Raw genomic sequence first — 21,078 nt, forward strand, 5'->3', positions numbered from 1 at the left:
CACTAGACAACACAACAATTTTCACATTGAACACAATAGAAAGAACTAGTGGGGCGCATGGCATCGTGCCTTAAGGCAAATTGCTGGAACTTCCCGTACCAAAAATTATTTTTTTTTTGAAAAGATTAACATTTTTAAAAAAATTTACTCTAAAAAAAAATAGATTTTTGAGGAACTATATAAATTTTTGACAAAAACTTACTTTTGTTGAAAAATTTATTTTGAAATATTTTGGAAATTCTGAACTTTTTTTCAAAGCAATCGTACTGCTTTAATGCATAGAGACTAAATATCGAAGCGCGTAAGCGCCGCGTCGCTGTCTAACGCATAAGCATTGGTACGGAACCCATAGGAATGTTAACAAAATGTATACTCATGTTAAAATCTCTATAAAATATCTGATAATTTGATGTGCATATGTCTAATGTCTAATGATTATTGTTGACCGCCAAATGTTATTTTTTTTTACTTTTTTTACTAGATCTCTGAAACCGCTAGACCTAATTTCATAAAAATTTCATCAAATCTTCATCTTGATAATGCAAGTAAAATGTTTTTGAATTATTCAAATTGCTTCATCCCGATTCCCGAAATCGTCGACGAAAATTTGTATCTGAACACACACAAATGCACGCACACACACACATACACACACATACATCAATTTTCTCTAAGGTATGCCAATATATTCAGAAACCTTTGAAACGTAAAGTTATATAAAAATTTTCATTTTCGATTTTTGTGCGATTACTATAACTTACCCTACGAAAGTTAATTATAAATAAATCAATTTATCACCTCCAGAACATTAACAATCGTCATTTCATTTCGAATCAAATTTCAAAAAAAAAAATAGTTGCCAAATTTCCACAAAATTGAAAAAGTGCTCCAGCATAGTCACAGTCTAAACGCATTTGCAATAATTCTGTGCGATATTTTCACTTATACTGTGCTCAGCTTGGCGGCATTTTCACATTTTTCAATAATTTTCACAAAATTGGAAAAGTGCTCCAGTACACAAACAGTCTAAACGCACTTGGGTAAACATTTGTACCAGAGTGGCGCTTAGACTGTGCTTAGCTTGGGTGATTTTTTGAATTTTTAGTCCAAAATTACAAAAAAATTTTTTTGAAAAAAATTAGAATCAAAAAATTTTTTTTTCCAAAATCAATTGTTTTGTTGAAAAAAGCAGAAAGTTCTTTGAATCATTTAAATCGGACGCTTAGTTCTCTCAAAAACAGCCATTTTTTTTAAATTTAGCTCTGTAACTCCGAAACCTCTGGGCCTACCTTTGCCAAAAACTAATCAGCACATCTCCCTATCAATAGGAATCGAATGTTTTTTAAACCATTCAAATCGGTTGATCCGTTCTCTCAAAAATTCGCTTTCTATTTTTTGCACTCTTTGCTCCATATCTCCGTAACGGCTGGACCTGCCTTTGCCAAAAACTAATCAGCACATCTCCCTATCAATAGGAATCGAATGTTTTTTAAACCATTCAAATCGGTTGATCCGTGCGCCCGAAAACGTGGACGAAAAAAAGCGGACATACAAAACACACACACACACACACACACACACACACATCCATTTTTTCTGAAGTATGCCAAAATGTTCAAAAACCTTCAAAACGTCGAGAAATGTAAAAATTTTTGATTTCGATTTTTGGACGATTACTATAACTTACCCTACGGGAAGTTAATAAATTGAGAGGAAATGTCATATTGAGTGCTAGCAAAATATATAACGAATTGCCAGACTAAGATGACCAATGATGACGATAATTTTAAAAGAAAAATAAAAAAATACTATAAGAAAATTGAAGACAAAGAAGACTGAAGAGTTATGTATAAAGATATTTTTAATTATATATAGATATTATATTAATGAAATAGTCAAATGAAATGTATATATAAAATATGAAAACGTATGATCTATAAGACTATGGTATCTACCGTCAAAAAAATAATAATGAAAATCGTAAAATATTTAACATTACAAGGAAACGGCCCGGCCAATTTCTACCAAAAACTAATCAGCACGATTCCCAAGCAATATCTTTCGAACGGTTTTTCGATTTTTAAAATCGATTAAGAATTGCGGGTTAAAACGTGGACGAAACATTTTTCACTTTTCTGCAATTTACAGAGAAACGGCTCTGCCGATCGTAGCGCAAAACTGACAAACGCTAGTTCTCATCGAGATACATCTAATGGCTTTTAAATTTTTGAGATCGGTCCAGCAGTTTTTGAGAAAACGCCGATTTAGGGCAAAAAATCTGTTCACATACACACACATACTTTTTCCAAATTTGGTCTCATTCGATTCAGAATGGCTTGAAACGTCAAGAAAACATAAAATTAGCAAATCGGATTTTTTGATGTTTACTTATCTATGATGAAAACAAACTTCTCCTTCGGGAAGTTAATAAAATCTGAAAAAATTTCGATATACAAAAAAAAATTTTTTTCAAAAGCAATTATTTTGTCAACACAAGCAAAAAGTTTTTTGAATCATTCAATTCGAATACTTAGCTCTTTCAAAATGATGTTTTTTAATTATAAATAATGATAGAAATGATTCTTCTTCAATTAATTCTTGATAAATTTTGGAAATTCTTGATTATAATTGATAATTTATGATAATCTCTTATGATTCTCAATAATTGTTAATGATTTTTTATCAATTTTGATACTTGTTGATTACAATTGACGATTTATAGTCATTTTTATGATTTCTCCTCAATATTGATGATTTTTGATTATTTTTTATGGTTCTTGAAATTATAAATTTTGTAAAATTTATCAATTTTGATAATTATAATTATTTAATCAAGTTAATTATATCAGCAAATATGTTATAGATAAATAAATAAATGTATCAATTGATAAACAATTTAATTAAATTATTAAAGCGGGAATTTATTTAAATATATCAATAATTTTATTATACACACAGTACTAAATTAAGTGTTGATAAATATATAAATAGGTGTATCGAAGTTTCAATAAAGTAATAATGTAATCAATGTGTCTATTAATATGTTATTTAAATCGTGGCAAACATATCAAACACCTTATAAATAAATCTAGCAATACATATAACAAATTATATATATATATATATATATATATATATATATATTAATATAAATATACATTTATATTTCTAATTATATAATTACCATTTCATGTCTTCCACATCCTAATTAAATTTAAAATATTTTATATAATAAAAATTAATCCAATACAATATTTGTTAAAAATAAAGCACATATTTATAAATTGTCTCTTAAAAATTACTCCTAACTTTATACAATAATATTCATAACTACTTAATTTACTATTGATTTAATCCCTTATTTATGTTTTAATCTATAAATTAAACATATAAATTTACTGCTTTTGAAACACTTCGATGAATCATGTATTTACACAAGTATTTAAATCTTATAAGTAATTTAGTATTATCATTGCAGATAAGCAACAGGTATATAGTTTTATTTATTTACTTAACTAAAACTCAGTCTATGATGTTAAACAGAATTAGAAGGCCAAATAAGGGATATTATTGTTAATAGATAATAGATACAAATAACGGTTTAAATTACATTGTAAAGCAGGTGACAAATCACGTTAACATCAAATTCTGGCTTATCCTTTTATATATATATATATATATATATATATATATATATATTTAGTTATTAAAGTTAGTGCTAAGGATTTTCACCATTCATTTCATCTTTACGTCTGTACACAAACTGTAATCGTCTGTTTTTGTGTAACCATTAATCTTGTTCAATATATTTGATATAATTATTTATTTAACATCAAGTACGTCTTTGATTTGTAGATGCTGTACAAAATTTGCACGACATTTCTGGAAGATACAAAAAGTGATTTATGACAAACAAATCAAGTTTAAAGAAAGTTAGGTTATGAATCATGTCTGGGTTTATCCTTATCTGCAACACTCAGGTATATGATAAATAATACTTTTTGAGCATAATTTTGCATGGATAACAAATTATTTGTGTATAAACTCATAAATTGTTGAAGTTATTTACAATTTTGTGTATTTAACCTATCAAAAATTATTATATTATGTCTTACAATGTTAATCTTGTTCGATATATTTGATATAATTATTTATTTAACATCAAGTACGCCTTTGATTTGTAGGTGCTGTATAAAATTTGCAGGACATTTCTGGAATATATAAAAAGTGATTTATTAAAAACAAATCAAGTTTGAAGAAAGTTAGGTTATGAATCATGTCGAGGTTTATCCTTATCTGCAACACTCAGGTATATGATAAATAATACTTCTTGAGCATAATTTGGCATGAATAACAAATTATTTGTGTATAAATACATAAATTATTGAAGTTATTTACGATTTTGTGTATATAACCTGTCAAAAATTATTATATTACATCTTAGAAATATTATTATGTTATATTTTACAAATCTTGGTATATACTTATCTGAAACGCACTAAAATATATTGAATAATTAAATTTGAACACTATTTTGTACAAATAAAAAATTATTTATATAAAAACTTAAATTATTTAATTTGTTTCAACATTTTGACAGATCGACACAAAATGGCTGCCGACCTGAAGTTGGCAACGTCATAGAAGTTGAAATTAGTACAAAATATTTACAATAAGTTTGGAAAAACTCTTTAAAATGCACTTGTAAGTATAAAATATACACTTCAATATTAGGTTTATTATATTAAAATACTAATATACACCTAGCAAGTCTTAAAGTAGGTATAAAGTCGTGTACCTAGTGTATGGGTTTACCACAAGTTTTACCTAAATACTAACATGTACGTTAAAAATTTATATAAAAATTGTTTATTATCAATTCCTCCATAAGTACAAAAGCATTTAAATTGTTTTTAACAAAATTACTGTTAAATTTTCAAAATTTCAAATCATAACGACATTAGTGTTGCCAGCTTCACAACGCTCTCTCAAAGTGAACAGCTGCCCCATACAAGCATTTTAGTATTGATAAAAACGTTGATGCCGACGGATTGTTCTTGTGTTTTAACTATAATTATCAAAAACATTACTCAAAGTGCTGTAAAAATACTCTAAAAACAATAATAAATAATTAATAATTATTACCTATTACTAGTTATTACTGTATGCAACAAAAATATGTGACTTGTTTCAAGTGCTTCCATTTATATAATTCACATTTATATTTGATACTAAAAACCTTTATATAAATGGATATTAAATGTATATATAGATAATTTTACGTTTTACGTGTTTTGTAAAATATATAAATATTTTTTATAATGACAGAAAATTGTTTGTGCAAGGACTAGTTATGTGTTTGTTATAATTGTCAAATACAATTTTTTATTTTGTGTTCAAGTGTGGAAAAGGACTCCGAAAAAAAGGACGATATCGTTTACAAGACTTTAATGTAAGTAATTTTGTACACACAATATTTTTAAATAAAACTATTGACCCGAAAACTATTGATTTTGCATCGAGTTTGACAGATGCTTAACCTAAAAGTATAAAATTTATAAAATTTGGTTTTTGCTCGATTTTGTACTAAATTATGTAAAATTATTATTCGGATTTAGTTTTTGTTCAAGTTTTACACGTTTTTGAACCTAGTTTAGTATAAATTTGTATAAATTTTGATGCAAAATGATGTTTTGTAAAATGTCAAAATGGCCATTTAAATGCCCTAAGTTTAATGACTTCATTTTTTAAATACAAACATGTATATACGTAGTAAAAGCCATTTAATTTGTAAATATTGCGCAAAATGTTGTTAAATATTAAAAATAGGCTTAAAATTTGATTTGTGATACAAGACTTTTACATCAGAAAGGATTGCTGCATTTATAATTATCAAAAATCAAAAGTTTTACACAAACTAGTACAAAAATTACAAAATTGAGTAAAATATAATATATGCATATATATATTTTAATATTTATCAATTTATTAAATATTTTTAGCACCTCTTAATGTATATTTTCAATGGTTAGATTAATTTTTTATTTATAAAATATATATACATATCTAGGGTGGTCCTTAATATGGATGTTCTCGAATTTCTTTGCTTCCAGGGGCTCAAATGCTTCCAAATTGATTAAAAAAAACTCTGAAAGGTTTAGATCTTAATATTAACATTTATATAGCCTGCAATTTAATCAATGATTTTTTTTATCAATTTGGTAGCATCTGAGCCCTTGGGAGCAAAGAAATTTTAAAATATCCATATTGAGGACCACTCCATGTAACACATAATATATATTTATATATATTATAAAATGTAGAATAAGTAATATGAAATATAAAATCAATAAAAAATGTAAGAATGTTTTTTCTACAATTAATTTGAAATTTATACGTTTCGGCTAGCATCCTAGCCATCATTTAGTTGCTAATATGTATATATATATATATATATATATATAAGAATACCAATAAATGTTTTCAGATTAGTTCAATATTATTATTTTTTTATTCTTACATATCATTTACTTTCTTGTTAGATTAATTATTAAAACTGATATACTCAATCCATGAAGGCTAAGATGTTAGTCGAAACGTATGAATTTCAAATAAATTTCTAAAAAAAAACACTCATACAATTTTTCCGATTTTCTAGCCAACATTTGAAGCAAAATTAAATTAATTTCTTAAGATTAATAGTTTTTCATACGTTTCGTGACCCAATTTGACCCTTCTTCAGTGAATAAGCTTATTGAGGAGCAAAAAAACAAAAAAAAACGCATTAATAGAACAGAATACTTTACGAATAAAAAGTATTTAATTTAAAAAGAATGTTTTATTATATATCAATCATTTTTAAAAATAAAAATCAATAAAACATAATTCAAGGAATCATTTTTCCATTGTCCGGGAGGCAACGACAAACTTTTATTAGTCCAAGCGTTTCAGTATTTTGAAAGTTTTTATAAATGATAATAAGTGCCCATACTAAAATTAATTTTTAGAGCAAACTATAAGAAAGTTATTGTTATATATTACTCTTATATATTGTCAAATTTTATTTATATAAAAGTTATCGATCGTATACAATGTACTAAAACATCATAGGCCTACAAAAACTGAATAATTAATTTATTTATTATTAACTTCCTTTAATTAATTTATTTATTATTAACTCTTTCTTTATATCTTTAAGTTTCAACAGTTTCTGAACATTTTGGCAAAATTGATGTGTGTGTGTGAGCGTGTGTCTATGTGTGGATACAATTTTTCGTCGTCGTTTTCCGGAGTATCGATCAACCGATTTGAATGATTCAAAAAATATTCGATTTCTATTGATAAGAAGACGTTCTGATTAGTTTTTGGCAAAGGCAGGTTTAGTCGTTTCGGAGATACGGGGCAAATAGAGATAAAAATGGTAATTCAGTACTTGAGAGAACAGAGCGTCCCATTAGGATGATTCAAAAAACATTTTATTTGTATTAACATTTTATTTGTACTAACAAAAATTTTTACTTGTATTAACAAAATGCAAAACTGATTAAATTTTTGGGAAGGCAGGTCCAGCGGTTTCGGAGGTCGGGTAAAAAACGTGCAAAAAATGCCATTTGGCCGTCAAAAATGAACACTAGACATATGTACATCGTATTATCAGGCGCCTACGCGCTTCGATATTTCGTCTCTAAACCAGCTACGAAGCACGATTGCATTACAAAAAGGCCCAAAAACCCGAATATAAACAAAAAATCCAAATTTTCCAAAACATTTTGTTCAAAAATTTCAAAGTTCTCAAAAATCGATTTTTTTTAAATAATTTTTGTACGGGAAGTTCCAGCAATTTGCCTTACGGCACGGTGCTTGGTTATTATTATTAAAATAATAATAAAACAAAATACAAAATGCCACTTACACATAGTTTTTCTAACATTTTGCCATTTTAGACATCTTTACTCCTCTGAGATTTTGAAACTTCAAACTTGAAACTTTGCATAGTTAAAGAGTTGCTAGTCAAACGAATATCCTAAAATATCATAAGGCTGTGAGAAGTGGTTTATTTAGAATAATTGAAAATTAAAAAATTAGACTGCACCCTTTTATAAAATTTGGTCGTTATGTTATGGTTTTGAGGTCCGTCCATGAATCACATGATCGATTTTTGAGGAAATTTAGACTTCTCCCTTGCGGATTCGAATCCAATCATTGTTGTATTTCCCATAGGCCTATAATATTTCCTTAGGTTCATTTCGACTATCAATTCTAGAGTTTCTCATATCGAAGGCATCGGTCTTGATCATCATCATATGTCCGTTAGTTGAAAAAGCGTAAAATTTCAAATACCGTTCTCAGTGCACACAATTAGACCGTGTCAAATGATGGAAAGAAATATATTCGAGTCATATTTTAATGAATGGATGAATGAATGATGAAATTACAGAAATAGAACAACGGACAAAAACTAAATATTATATGTACACGATGATACTGTGAGAAATTCTATATACCATATTCGACAAATATAGAAATTTATTGTGTGCACTTGAACAAACAGAGAAAACGTTATATCAAGTCTGTTTTAAGTACGGATGAAGCGTTTGTCTTAAATATATCCACCAGAAGTTTTATTAGGTTAATATACAATTTTCCATATTTTCATATTTCTATATTATGGAAAGTTTCATGAACTTCCCCATATGAGTAAGTAATCGGCTTGATGATGAGTATTAATAAAATTACAGTAACTATTCTACTAATTCCACTACTTCTCATATGCCTATAATATTTTATTATCATCGTTTAGCTAAGCATCCGGATTCCCAACTGATATCTTTCGAACGGTTTGAAGACTTTTTGCCTTTCAAGAACCGGAGCAAGTTTTCTTACGTGTGCCCACTTTTTAGTGCACTACGTGATAGAACATATAAACGGCGTTGGGATTGGGGAATTACACCAGATTCTTTCGGGGGCTTCACCAAATGTCACGAAATATCACATGAATGTTACGATTTGTCTAGATACTAAAAATACACGTGTTAAGGGAGGTGACGTAATTCTAACTATTACCACGTATCACCAAGGGCCAAAAACCCTAGAATATGCGAAAGAATAGCATTCTAGAGCCTCCTCCCACGAATAAAAAACCAAAGGCTGTTTTGGAAAAAGAAAATGCGGAAGTGTTAAACCGTATTGTCCTTATTCTACATATACTCACGCACATACTTTTTCTATTTTCACTATCAAACCATTTAGAAACCACGGGAAAACATAAAATTATCAAATTCGTATTTTATGGCGAAAACATTCCTTTTCTTTGGGAAGTTAGAAAATTTTATAAGGCCCAGCCGGTCATTATAAAAAATAAATTATATATATATATATATATATATATATATATATATATTATATAGTCTACTACTCAATTATAGTTTCGATATGAAATCTATCGATTTATCTACAAAACTATGCGTCTGATTCCTAAAACTGATAAATTTGCTGACTAATAACTAATTTCTAAGATTAATGTAAAAGATAAAAATAATATTAATACTATTTGCTAACGATAACACAAACATTACTTACTTATCTACAAATACAACATTTATTTATACTAATAGAGAAACTCGTTAAATGAGAAATGTAATTTGCAGATAGACCAAATATTTTGATTTGAATTACATTTCCAAATAGATCTTTTAATATATTATAAAGAAATAAAAATTTCTTTTCTATTTCGTAATCATATTTAATTTCTTGTTGCATAAAAGTGCAACAGTTGCACATTTGCAAAAACATAAGTGTCTGTGTATGCACTTTTGTATAGAATGACCTCATAAGCAAATATTCTTGGAATAATTATTAGCTAAATAATAAAAAAAATATTATATAATTAACGTGGCTCGTGTCGAATAATAATCGATAGTTATTATACCAGGAATGGACAAATTAATAAATATTACAAATATTGTAAACTAGAGTGAAAGTATTTTTTTGAAGTAAAACTTCTTTAGGCGCGACTAGGGTGTAAATTCGTACAAATGCAAAGGAAGAGCGTTACGGCAGATAAGATAAGATAAGAGTCGAGTGCCAATGGATAAATATAACATACTAACTAATAATATAACATACTAAAATTACAACATTCTAAAACAAATACAAAAATTACAATAAATTTTTAAACTTTACTCCTTCAGCGTGTCACTTAATATCACATATGTATATAAATTCTAGAGTGTACTTTTTTCATAAAATTTAAATATCTTAAATATTTGTTAGAAAACTCGTCGATTTTAGTATTTGTTAGGATAGTAGACATTTCAGAGTATAACATACTAAAATTACAACGTTCTAAAATATACAGAATTATTTAAAAAAAAATCTACACTTTACTGTTTCAGGACGGAACACATACTTAGTTTTTAGAGGGCACTTTTATTATGAAATGTTGAATATCTCGAATATTTATTAGATTACATATCAGTTTTAGTATTTGTTAGGATAGTAGACATATTAGAGTATAACATACTAAAATTACAACTTTCTAAAATATCTACAACTATTTTTAAAAAAATCTAATCTTTACTCTATCAGCACGGAACACATATATAGTTTCTAGAGGGTACTTTTATCATAAAATTTGAAACATCTCAAATATTTGTTAGAAAACTCATCGATTTTAATTTCTGTATCTGTAGTAGACATATTAAAATGTGCTATACTATGATTACAGCATTTTAAAAAGTCATTCGCTCTCAATGATATCATTTCTACACGGGTCGATTGTGATTAGTCGTCGCGTATGTGAATAGAGATCTGTCGTTGTATGCGTACCGAGATCAACAAGGAAATCGGCATAGATAAATAAACATTTTAAAGTTACATCGTAGTACAAATTTTGATTTAATGAAAAATGCCTGAATCAGAATAATATTTTACCCTGTTCCTTAAAAACAATAAAACAAATTAAACATTTGTGCCGTGTACTAAACGTAAGTTTATTGATTAGAAATAATTTCTATATTATTCGTAGTTTTTATAAATGTTTGAAGTTATTGAAATGGAAAATATTTTTTAGACAAGACAGTTATTACAGCTGTTCAGAGAATGAGATTATATCGCCAGTGAAAAAGTAAAAAAAATACAAACAGTCAATGAATGTATGTTAATTTTAATTACATGAAGTTCTTCAAAAGCAATTATTAAATGCTGAGTGAAATTGCGAAAACAATATTTGTTTGGGCGTTGTTTAACATAATCCACTGTGTGAACGAATATTATAGAAGTTATTAATCAGCAATCACTTCATTTCTCTAATGTCTTTCATTTCTCAAGTCCTAAATACTAATTACAATGACAAACCGATCAGTCAAATTTGAAGTATGATTTTAATTACATTATTGTTTTTAAATATTATACATATTTTTAATGACATTATAAATATATAATTTATAATTTATCATTATATAAATGTGTATAATGGTTGACACTAATAAATGTGTGCATCACGAGTGTTACCATATTACTGATAAACGTTATTCAAAATCGTTATATGATGCATTTATTTTTACTTAAATGCCATCTTGTACAGTAGCAAATAAGTTTTACGTCAATCGTGTGTGAACCTTACGCGCACTCTTTTTTTTTCAAAATTCGATTTAATTTTATCTTTTTTTTTTATTTTTTTCAGACCCTTATCTCCCCAGCACGATGTTCAGTCCCGAATACGAAAAGCGCCTCCTACGCCAATGCTCGCCCCAATCGCACGTGGCGCGCGCCCTTTTTCAGGTGCCCTCAGTGCCCTCAGCCACAAATTCTTCTACGATAATACCGAATCATCAAACACAAACGTCGGGGATGAACCCTACGACACTGTTGGCACTGAAAAGGGCATCTCCTAGAAAAGGGGGCTTCGACAGATTTATCCCCCAAAGGGCGCCGGAGGCCTGGCGGAGGGGCGCCCTTGCCGCTTCTTTGGCAGGCTCTGGAGCAGGAAGGGGCAATGAAAACCAGCAACCTGGTACTGCAAATGGGGGTAATGGAGGGGCTAAGAAGATAAGGGACTGTGATGGTGAGTTGGCTAATTTAAAAAAAAATTTTTTGTTAAAATTTTGTTGATTGAGCTTTTGATACAACCTTGTGGAACTCCCTAATTGATTTTTATTACCATAGATTATGAGTTACTGAACAAAATCATTTCAAAATCAATTGACAAGAGCCTGAAATAATCTATTACACAGGTCAACAAAGAAAATGGTGCAAACGATTTTAATGCTGTTTTTAAGTATATTTGGGGCGCTGATTTCAAAAATGACATTGGTTTTTTTCTATGAGCTTTAGTTTTCAAGATACGATATATATGATATATTTTACGATATTAGGTGCGCAACTAAGTTCTCGCTGTTTTTTTCGATGAAAATGTAACTTTATTATAAAAAAATGCATCAATTGAGTTCGATACAATTCTCCAGTGATGGTTTCACTCGGTTTCAACAGCTCATAACAAATAACACCGACCTGGTCCCACCATATGTAGAGCATAACCTTCGCAGTGAATATTCGGCCAAACCGAGATTTTCTCGTCTTTGGATTGCTGTAATGTATTCATTTTTTATCACCTGTCACGATGTGATGAAGAACCTCTTCTTTTCTCGCCGCTGGATCAGTTGTTTATAGGCGAAAAAATGACGCTCGACGTCTCTTGGCTTCAACTCACAAGAAACCGAAGTTTCTTGCTTCTAAATCATCCCCGACGCATGCTATAGCTTGGAAATGATTTGATGGGTAACTCCTAATTCTAAAGCAAGATCTTCTTGAGTTTGGCACGAATCCTCTTCGAACAAGGCCTTCAATTCAGCGTTTTTGAAGGTTTTGGCCTTCTTTCACGAGGGTGGTCGTCAACATCAAAATCACCATTTTTGAAGCGACAAAACCCTTCACGGCATGTTGTTTCGCTCAGAGCAACATTTCCGTAGGTCTCGATGCACTTGAGTTCCCGTTTTTTTTGAATGGAAGACGAAAATCAACACTCCTCGCAAATAACGATTGTTTGGCATAAAATTGGACATATTCACTTAACCAGAAGTATATAATGCAAAAACGAAATCAATTATGTGTCGCAGCAGTTTGTTTACTTACTCTAAGCTTGCTTCAAGACGTTTTGGATTTGTCAAAATCGACCAACCCTTACTGATAGAGCCATATACTGACAAACAGCGAGAACTTAGTTGCGCACCTAATATAAGGAACGAAAGTACAAAAGAGTAATACAATTCCGAATGTTATTTTAATGAGATATGACTACTCGTACATACAAACTTACAAGACCCATCCGGCCTTAGTTGGGACATTAGTAGACACTGTGAAAAGTTCTTTTCCGTGACGACCTCGAATGGACCAGGTTTCGGCAAACTTCTTTGTATCTCAAAAACTAGAGCTGATACAAAAAAATGGTTTGCAGCTTTGAAATCAGCGCAAAAAATACTATAAGAATCAGCTCTAACATTTGAGGCACCAAAAAAAAAACTTTTTTTTGTTGGCCTGTGTTATTATTGATTACGGCTTGCTTATGAATAAATACATAAATAAATAAATAGTTTTATATGTGGGCTCATGAAAATTCATTCAGGAGTATCCTCAAGGTAGTGTACTAAGCCCCACATCTAAGAAGTAAATATAGACATATTAAATCAATGAAGAAATCATGTTATATATATATATATATATATATATATATATATATATATATATACTCTATCTATCTATCTATCTAATTACGATTTTATTAATTAAATCAAATTAAAATAAAATCCTATGCAAACTGATATGGCACACGACAAGTATTCGCATGTCTCGACAATTCCAACATTCATCATAATCTTCTCATTTTTTTATAATTATTACTAACTAATTAAATAAATAATTTTTCGAATTCTTTCAACGTATTATCATTTTTCTTATCGGAATTGTTTGTGTTTGTTTATTGTTGTTCGTGTAAGCAAAATCCTTGGAGTTCCGGATTCCTTGGATAAATTATAAAGGTTTTAATTATAACATTTTTTTATAATAAATTATAATTGTTTATAAGAACTATAACATTACCCAAAACTTATTTAGCAACTTATAAAATATTTATAATTTTCAGAATATTTTTTTTATCATTCAAATCGAGGATTGTTTTCTAAATTGGAAAATATTTGTATGAGGTTTGATGAGATTTTTCTGTTATTAAAGCGATTTTTTTAAATTTGTTGACGTTTTTATAATTTTCATAACATTTTTATAAATTTGAGTATGTTTTTTTATCAATGAAAACTATTTTTTTAGTTTCGAATATAAAATATTCGAAAATGATTTTTATAAGATCGAGATCGTTCATTGAAAACTATCTCTATAAATTCAAGGGATGTTTTCTAAATTCCAGATCGTTTTTATAAATTTGAGAACATTATTTAATCATTGCAAACGATTTTTATAAGATCGAGAGCGTTTTTATGAATTCGATAATGTTTTTATAAAATTTAGATTGTTTTTTATCATTGAAAACTGTTTCTATATATTCGAAGACGGTTTTTTGATTTTGATAATGTTTTTGTAAATTTGAGAATGTTTATCATTGAAAACTATGTCTATAAATTGGAGGGGCTGATTTTCTAAATTTGGGAACGTTTTAATAAATTTTAGTTTTTTATAAATTTAAGTACATTTTTTAAATTTAAGAACGCAATTTCAACCTTGGCAACGTTTTGTTAACTTTGAGAACGATTTTTATAAAATTGAGTAATCTTTTTATATATTTTCAAAATTTGATAACAACTTTCATAAAATTGAGACCATTATGCCATCATCGAAAACGACTTTTATATTATAATAATATCGAGACCGTTTTATAAATTTGGGAATGTTTTTTCATTTTTGAAAACTATTTCTATAAATTCGAGGACGGTTTTCAAAATTTGAAAACGTTTTACTATCAATTAACACGATTTTTATATATTCGAGAACGTTTTTATAAATTTGAGAACATTCTTTATCATTAAAATCTTGTAAAAATATAAATTTGAAGATGTTTTTTAAATTTAAGAATGCAATTTCAACATTAGGTGCGTTTTGTTAACTTTGCGACTGATTTTCTTAAATTTGAATTTTCTTTTTTTGTTTGAGGACGTTCATATCAATTTGAGGACGTTTTTTTAACTTCCCGAAGGAGAAGTTTATGTTTTCATCAAAAAATCCGATTCGCTAATTTTATGTTTTCTCGACGTTTACAAGCCATTCTGAGTCGAATGAGACCAAATTTGGAAAAAGTATGTGTGTGTGTGTGTGTGTGTGTATGTGAACAGATTTTTTGCCGTAAATCGACGTTTCCTCGAAAACGGCTGGGTCGATTTCAAAAATTTAAAAGCCATTCGATGTATCTCGACAAGAACTATTTTTTGTCAGTTTTGTGCGACGATCGGCCAAGCCGTTTCTTTATAAATGGCAGAAAAGTGAAAAATTTTTCGTCTACGTTTTAGCCCGCAATTCTGAATCGATTTTGAAAATTCAAAAACCGTTCGAAAGATATTGGTTGGGAATCGTGCTGATTAGTTTTTGGTAGAGATCGGCCGGGCCGTTTTCTTGTAATAAAGTTTTTTTAAAAAAAAATTCGACGATTTTTATGATTATTTTTTTGACGATAGATACCATAGTCTTCTAGATCATACTAAAATATTACGGCCCTACGACAACTGGTTCAGCTTTAAAAATTCGTCAAAGTTTGCAAAAATCAGTATGGTCTTTTTGGCATTTGTCAAAATTAGACTTTTGATCGACGTTTTCTCAAAAACGCCTGAACCGATTTTAGAAATTTAAAAGCCATTTGATGTATTTCGGTAAGGACTATCGTTTGTCAGTTTTGTGCAACGATCTGACAAGCCGTTTCTTTGTAATTCGAAAAAACTTTTCGTACACATTTAAGCTCGTCCTACCGAACCGATTTTAAAATATCAGAAACTGTTCGAAAGATATTAGTTGGGAATGATACTCATTAATTTTAGGTGAAAATCTACCGAGCCGTTTTCTTGTAATTAACTGTTGAAAAAAAATTTAAGCCGATTTTCATGGCACTTTTTTTTGGCGATATACATCATGGTCTTATAGAACTTACTGTAATATTATGGCCTTACGAAAAGTAGTTTAATTTTACAAATTCGTCAAAGTTTGCTAAAATTATTATCGTTTTCTTCAAAGTAGGATTGATAAAGAATATTATTTACACTTTTTTTTATTAAGTCGATTATTTACACATATCGGGAAGTTCATGTAACTTGCCTCAAGGCTAAATACCAAACCAACTAGTTAAATTTGAAAACGTTGATAACATTTTTATCATTGCAAACGATTTTTATGAATTTGAAGACGTTTTTTAAATATGAGAATGCAATTCTATCTATCATTATGAACGTTTTGTTAAATTTGAGAACGATTTTTATAACTTTGAAGACTTTTTTTAAAAATGAGAATTCAATTTCATCATTGGGAGCGTTTTGTTAAATTTGAGAACGATTTTTATAAAAATCGAAGACGTTTTTCAAAAATGAGAATGCAATTCCATCATTGGGAGCGTTTTGTTAAGTTTGAGAACGATTTTTATGATTATGAATAAATTTTTCAAAAGTGAGAATGCAATTCCATCACTGGCAACGTTTTGTTAAGTTTGAGAACGATTTTTATAAATATGAATAAATTTTTAAAAAATGAGAATACAATTTCATTATTGGGAACGTTTTCTTAAATTTGAGAACGATTTCTTTAAATTTGAGTATTTTCTATATTTAAAAACGATTATTATAAATTTAAGGGCTTATATAAAAATTATAAATCATTTTTAAATAAATTTTATTTTCAAATTTTCCATCCATCCAGACTTTTCCATCATCGAAAATATTTTTTATAAATTCTAGAACGATTTCATAAATTTGATAATGTCATTTTATCATCGAAAAAAATTCTATAACTTCGACGACAGTTTTCCAAGTTTGAGATCATTATTCCAAATTTGAGAACAATGAAAACATAAGTTTATATATTCGAGAACATTTTTATAATTTTGACAACATTTTTCTACCATTGATGATATATGAATTTTTGAACGATGTTCTGCATTCTGTGGAAATAATGAATCATGAATAATTTATAACCAGCGCGTGCTCATAGTTCAATCCTTCTACGGACAACTGCCTCTAGGTACAAATATATATATATATATATATATATATATATATATATATATATATTTATTTATTTAATTTAATAAAAAATACCGTGTAATGCAATTCCTTTTCTTCCTCAACGCGTACAAAATGAATTTTAATTTATTCTTTTCGTATGGGGTCAGAACCCTATAAATTCCTTTTACAATGCTACAATGAAATATTTAAATCCGATAATGTTTAAGGTAAGCGGTTTGTAAAATGGCAGTCATTTTATAATTTTTTGAAGTAAAACTTCTAAGTGAGAATTTGTCGAAAATATTTATAAGAATTTGGGGATTTTTTATAAATATAAGACAGTTTTTATTAATTTGAGGTCATTTTTTCATTTATGTTATTATTTTTGTATTACTGTTTTTATTTTATTTTTATTTTTAATTTCTTTCATTTTATATTCAATTTATTGTATTTTTTTTGTATTTTTTTGCACATATCAATTTTGTAAATAAGACATTAACAAAAATAAATTATAACAAAAAAAATTTTATAAATACGATATTGTTTTCATAATTAAGAGTAGATTTTATTTTAAGTTGATTACTTTTTTACTTAAAATTGAGGATTAAATTTGTTTAAAAATGATGTGAAAATTTTGCAGATTGTCAGGAATTGTTGTAAATTGTCTAAAAGTGTTATAAACTATCTGCAAATGTTGTTAATTGTTTGAAAATGTGGTAGATTGTTTGAAAATGATGTAAATTGTCTTAAAATGTTATAAACTATCTGCAAATGTTGTAAATTGTCTGAAGATGACGTAAACTGTCTGAAAATATTGTAAATTGTCTAAAAATGTTGTAAATTATCTAAAAATCTGGTAGATTATCCGGAATTGGTGTAGATTGTCTAAAAATATTGTAAATTGTCTGACAATGTTGTAGAATGTCTAAAAATGTTGTAAATTGTCTAAAATTTTGAAAATATCTGCAAATGTTGCAAATGGTTTTAAAATGTGGTGATTGTAGAATTGTTTGAAATTGGTGTAGGTTGTCTGAAAACGATGTAAATTGTTTGAAATTGGTGTAAATTGCCTAAAAATGCTGTAAATTGTCTAAAATGTTATGAATTGTCTAAAATGTTGCAAATTGTCTGAAAATGTGGTAGATTGTCTAAAAATGTTATAAATTTTCTAAAAATTTGCAGACTGTCTGGAATTGTTGCAAATTGCTTGAAAATGTGGTAGATTGTTGGAAATTGGTGTAAATTGTCTGAAAATGTTGTAAATTGCGTGAACAAGTCATAAATTGTCCAAAATATTGTGCTGTAGATTGTCTAAAAATTTTATTTTTTATTTATTTATTTATTTATTTATTTATTTATTTATTTATTTATTTATTTATTTATTTATTTATTTATAGGTTGCATGAAAATGTTGTAAATTTTGTGCAAATTATGTAGGTTGTCTGAAATTGATGTAAATTATCCGAAAATGTTGTAAATTATGTAAACTAGTCATAAATTGTATAAAATATTGTAGATTGTTTTGAAAATGCTGTAGATTATCTAAAAATTTTATAGGTTGTCTGAAAATGTTATAAATTGACCACAAATGTTATAAACAATCTGCAAACGTTGTAAATTGTTTGAAATTGGTGTAAATTGTCTCAAAATGTGGTAGATTGTCTAAAAATGTTGTAAATTGTCTAAAATTTTGTAGATTGTCGGCCATTGTTGCAAATTTCTTGAAAATGTGGTAGATTGTTAGAAATTGGTGTTAATTTTTTGCATTTTTTGTAAATTGTCTAAAAATGTTCTAAATTGTCTAAAATTTTGTAGATTGTCTGGAGTTATTGCAAATTGTCTGAAAATGTGGTAGGTAAATTGTTTGAAAATGTGGTAGATTGTTTGAAATTGGTGTAGATTGTCTGAAAATGTTGTAAATTACGTAAACAAGTCATAAATTGTCTAAAATATTGTACATTGTTTTGAAAATGCCGTAGATTGTCTTAAATTAATGTAAATTGTCTGAAAATTTTATAAGTTGTCTCAAAATGTTGTGAATTGTTTGGAAATGTGGTAAAATTTCTGAGGACGACGTAAATTGTTTGAAAATGTGGTAAATTATCTCAAAAAGACGTAAATTGTTTGAAAATGTTGTAAATTATGTAAACTAGTCATAAATTGTCTAAAATATTGTAGATTGTTTAGAAAATTCTGCAGATTGTCTAAAATTGTTGCAATTTGTCTGAAAATGTTGTAAATTGTTTAAAAATGTTATAAATTGACCACAAATCTTATAAACAATCTGCAAACGTTGTAAATTGTTTGAAATTGGTGTAAATTGTCTGCAAATGTTGCAAATGGTCTTAAAATGTGGTAGATTGTTTGTAAATGGTTTAGATTGTCTGACAGTGAGGTAAATTTTCTGAAAATGTTGTAAATTACGTATACAAGTCATGAATTAAATATTGTAGATTGTTTTTAAAGTGCTGTAGATTGTCTAAAAATTTTATAGGTTGCGTGAAAATGTTGTAAATTTTGTGCAAATTATGTAGGTTGTCTGAAATTGATGTAAATTGTCCGAAAATGTTGTAAACTACGTAAATAAGTCATAAATTGTCTGAAATATTGTAGATTGTTTTGAAAATATTATAGGTTGTCTGAAATTGATGTAAATTGTTTAGAAATTTTATAGGTTGCTTGAAAATGTTATAAATTGTCCAAAATTTTGTAGATTGTCTGAAATTGTTGTAAATTTTCTAAAATGTGGTAGATTGTTTGAAATTGGTGTAGATTGTCTAAAAATGTTGTAAATTGTCTTAAAAATTGTAGATTGTCTGTCTGAAAATGTTGTAAATTGTCTAAAATTTTTGAGATTGTCTGGAATTGTTGCAAATTGTCTGAAAATGTGGTAGATTGTTTGAAATATTGTAAATTGTCTAAGATGTTGCAAATTGTCTAAAAATGTTATAAATTGTCTAAAATTTCGCAGATAGTCTGGAATTGTTGCAAATTGTCTGAAAATGTGGTAGACTGTTTGAAGTTGGTGTTGATTGTCTGAAAATGTGGTAGATTGTTTGAAATTAGTGTAGATTGTCTTATAATATTGTAAATTGCCTGAAAATGACCTAATTTGTCTACCAATGTTCATTTATTGTCTAAAATGTTGCAGATTGTTTCGAAAATTTTGCGAATTGTTTGGAATTCTTGGAAATTGTGTGAAAATGTTGTAAATTACGTAACAAGACATCGATAGTCTAAAGTTTATTTATTTATTTATTTATTTTACAAGCCGTCAGTATAATGGTATTATAATAAGACTTATGTCAATATTTTACAAACTTTATAGATTTTAACTTATTAACAATTTAATAAGTATACATACTTTTACAATATAATTATTTTGTTTAAGAATTTTTTGGCTATTTTATGATTTGAAATATTGTAGATTATTTTGAAAATACTGTAGATTGTCTAAAATTGGTGTAAATTGTCTAGAGATTTCATAGGTTATCTGAATATATTGTAAATTTTGTGCAAATTTTCAAGGTTGTCCAAAAAATGTTGTAAACTGCCTGGAAAAGTTTGTCTCAAAAAAACAACATGAGCTCACTAAAAATCTAATTGCAACCATATCTATTTGCCAATATTGGTTTCAGTATATTTATTTATTTATTTATTTATCGTATAACCCACAGAGTAGCTCCAGGAGGAATTAAAAATACAATTTTAATATACATATTATAATAATATAAATATACTAATATATGATATATAACACATAACATAATATAATTCATAACATAACAATACATAATACAAAATAAAAAACTGTCAAATTCTTAACGGTAAAACTAAATTATATATGATGGAAATAACATACTCGTGACAAAAT

At 27.7% G+C, this 21,078-nt stretch overlaps 1 protein-coding gene across 1 annotated transcript in view; it reads left to right on the forward strand.

Moving 5' to 3' along the window:
- The first annotated feature begins 5,214 nt into the window (after nucleotides 1-5,214).
- The window catches only part of LOC113370600 (fizzy-related protein homolog), a 33,421-nt gene continuing 17,557 nt past the window's right edge, over nucleotides 5,215-21,078 (forward strand). Inside the window, exons 1-2 of the mRNA XM_026611295.1 lie at nucleotides 5,215-5,452; nucleotides 11,684-12,064. Coding sequence (XP_026467080.1) covers nucleotides 11,704-12,064 — 361 coding nt within the window. The 5' untranslated portion in view covers nucleotides 5,215-5,452; nucleotides 11,684-11,703. The remainder of the gene's footprint in view (nucleotides 5,453-11,683; nucleotides 12,065-21,078) is intronic.

This window comes from Ctenocephalides felis, unplaced genomic scaffold (genome assembly GCF_003426905.1).
Source record: "Ctenocephalides felis isolate EL2017-DRISC unplaced genomic scaffold, ASM342690v1 CF-g0.4_SCAFFOLD_00845, whole genome shotgun sequence".
NCBI lineage: Eukaryota > Metazoa > Arthropoda > Insecta > Siphonaptera > Pulicidae > Ctenocephalides > Ctenocephalides felis.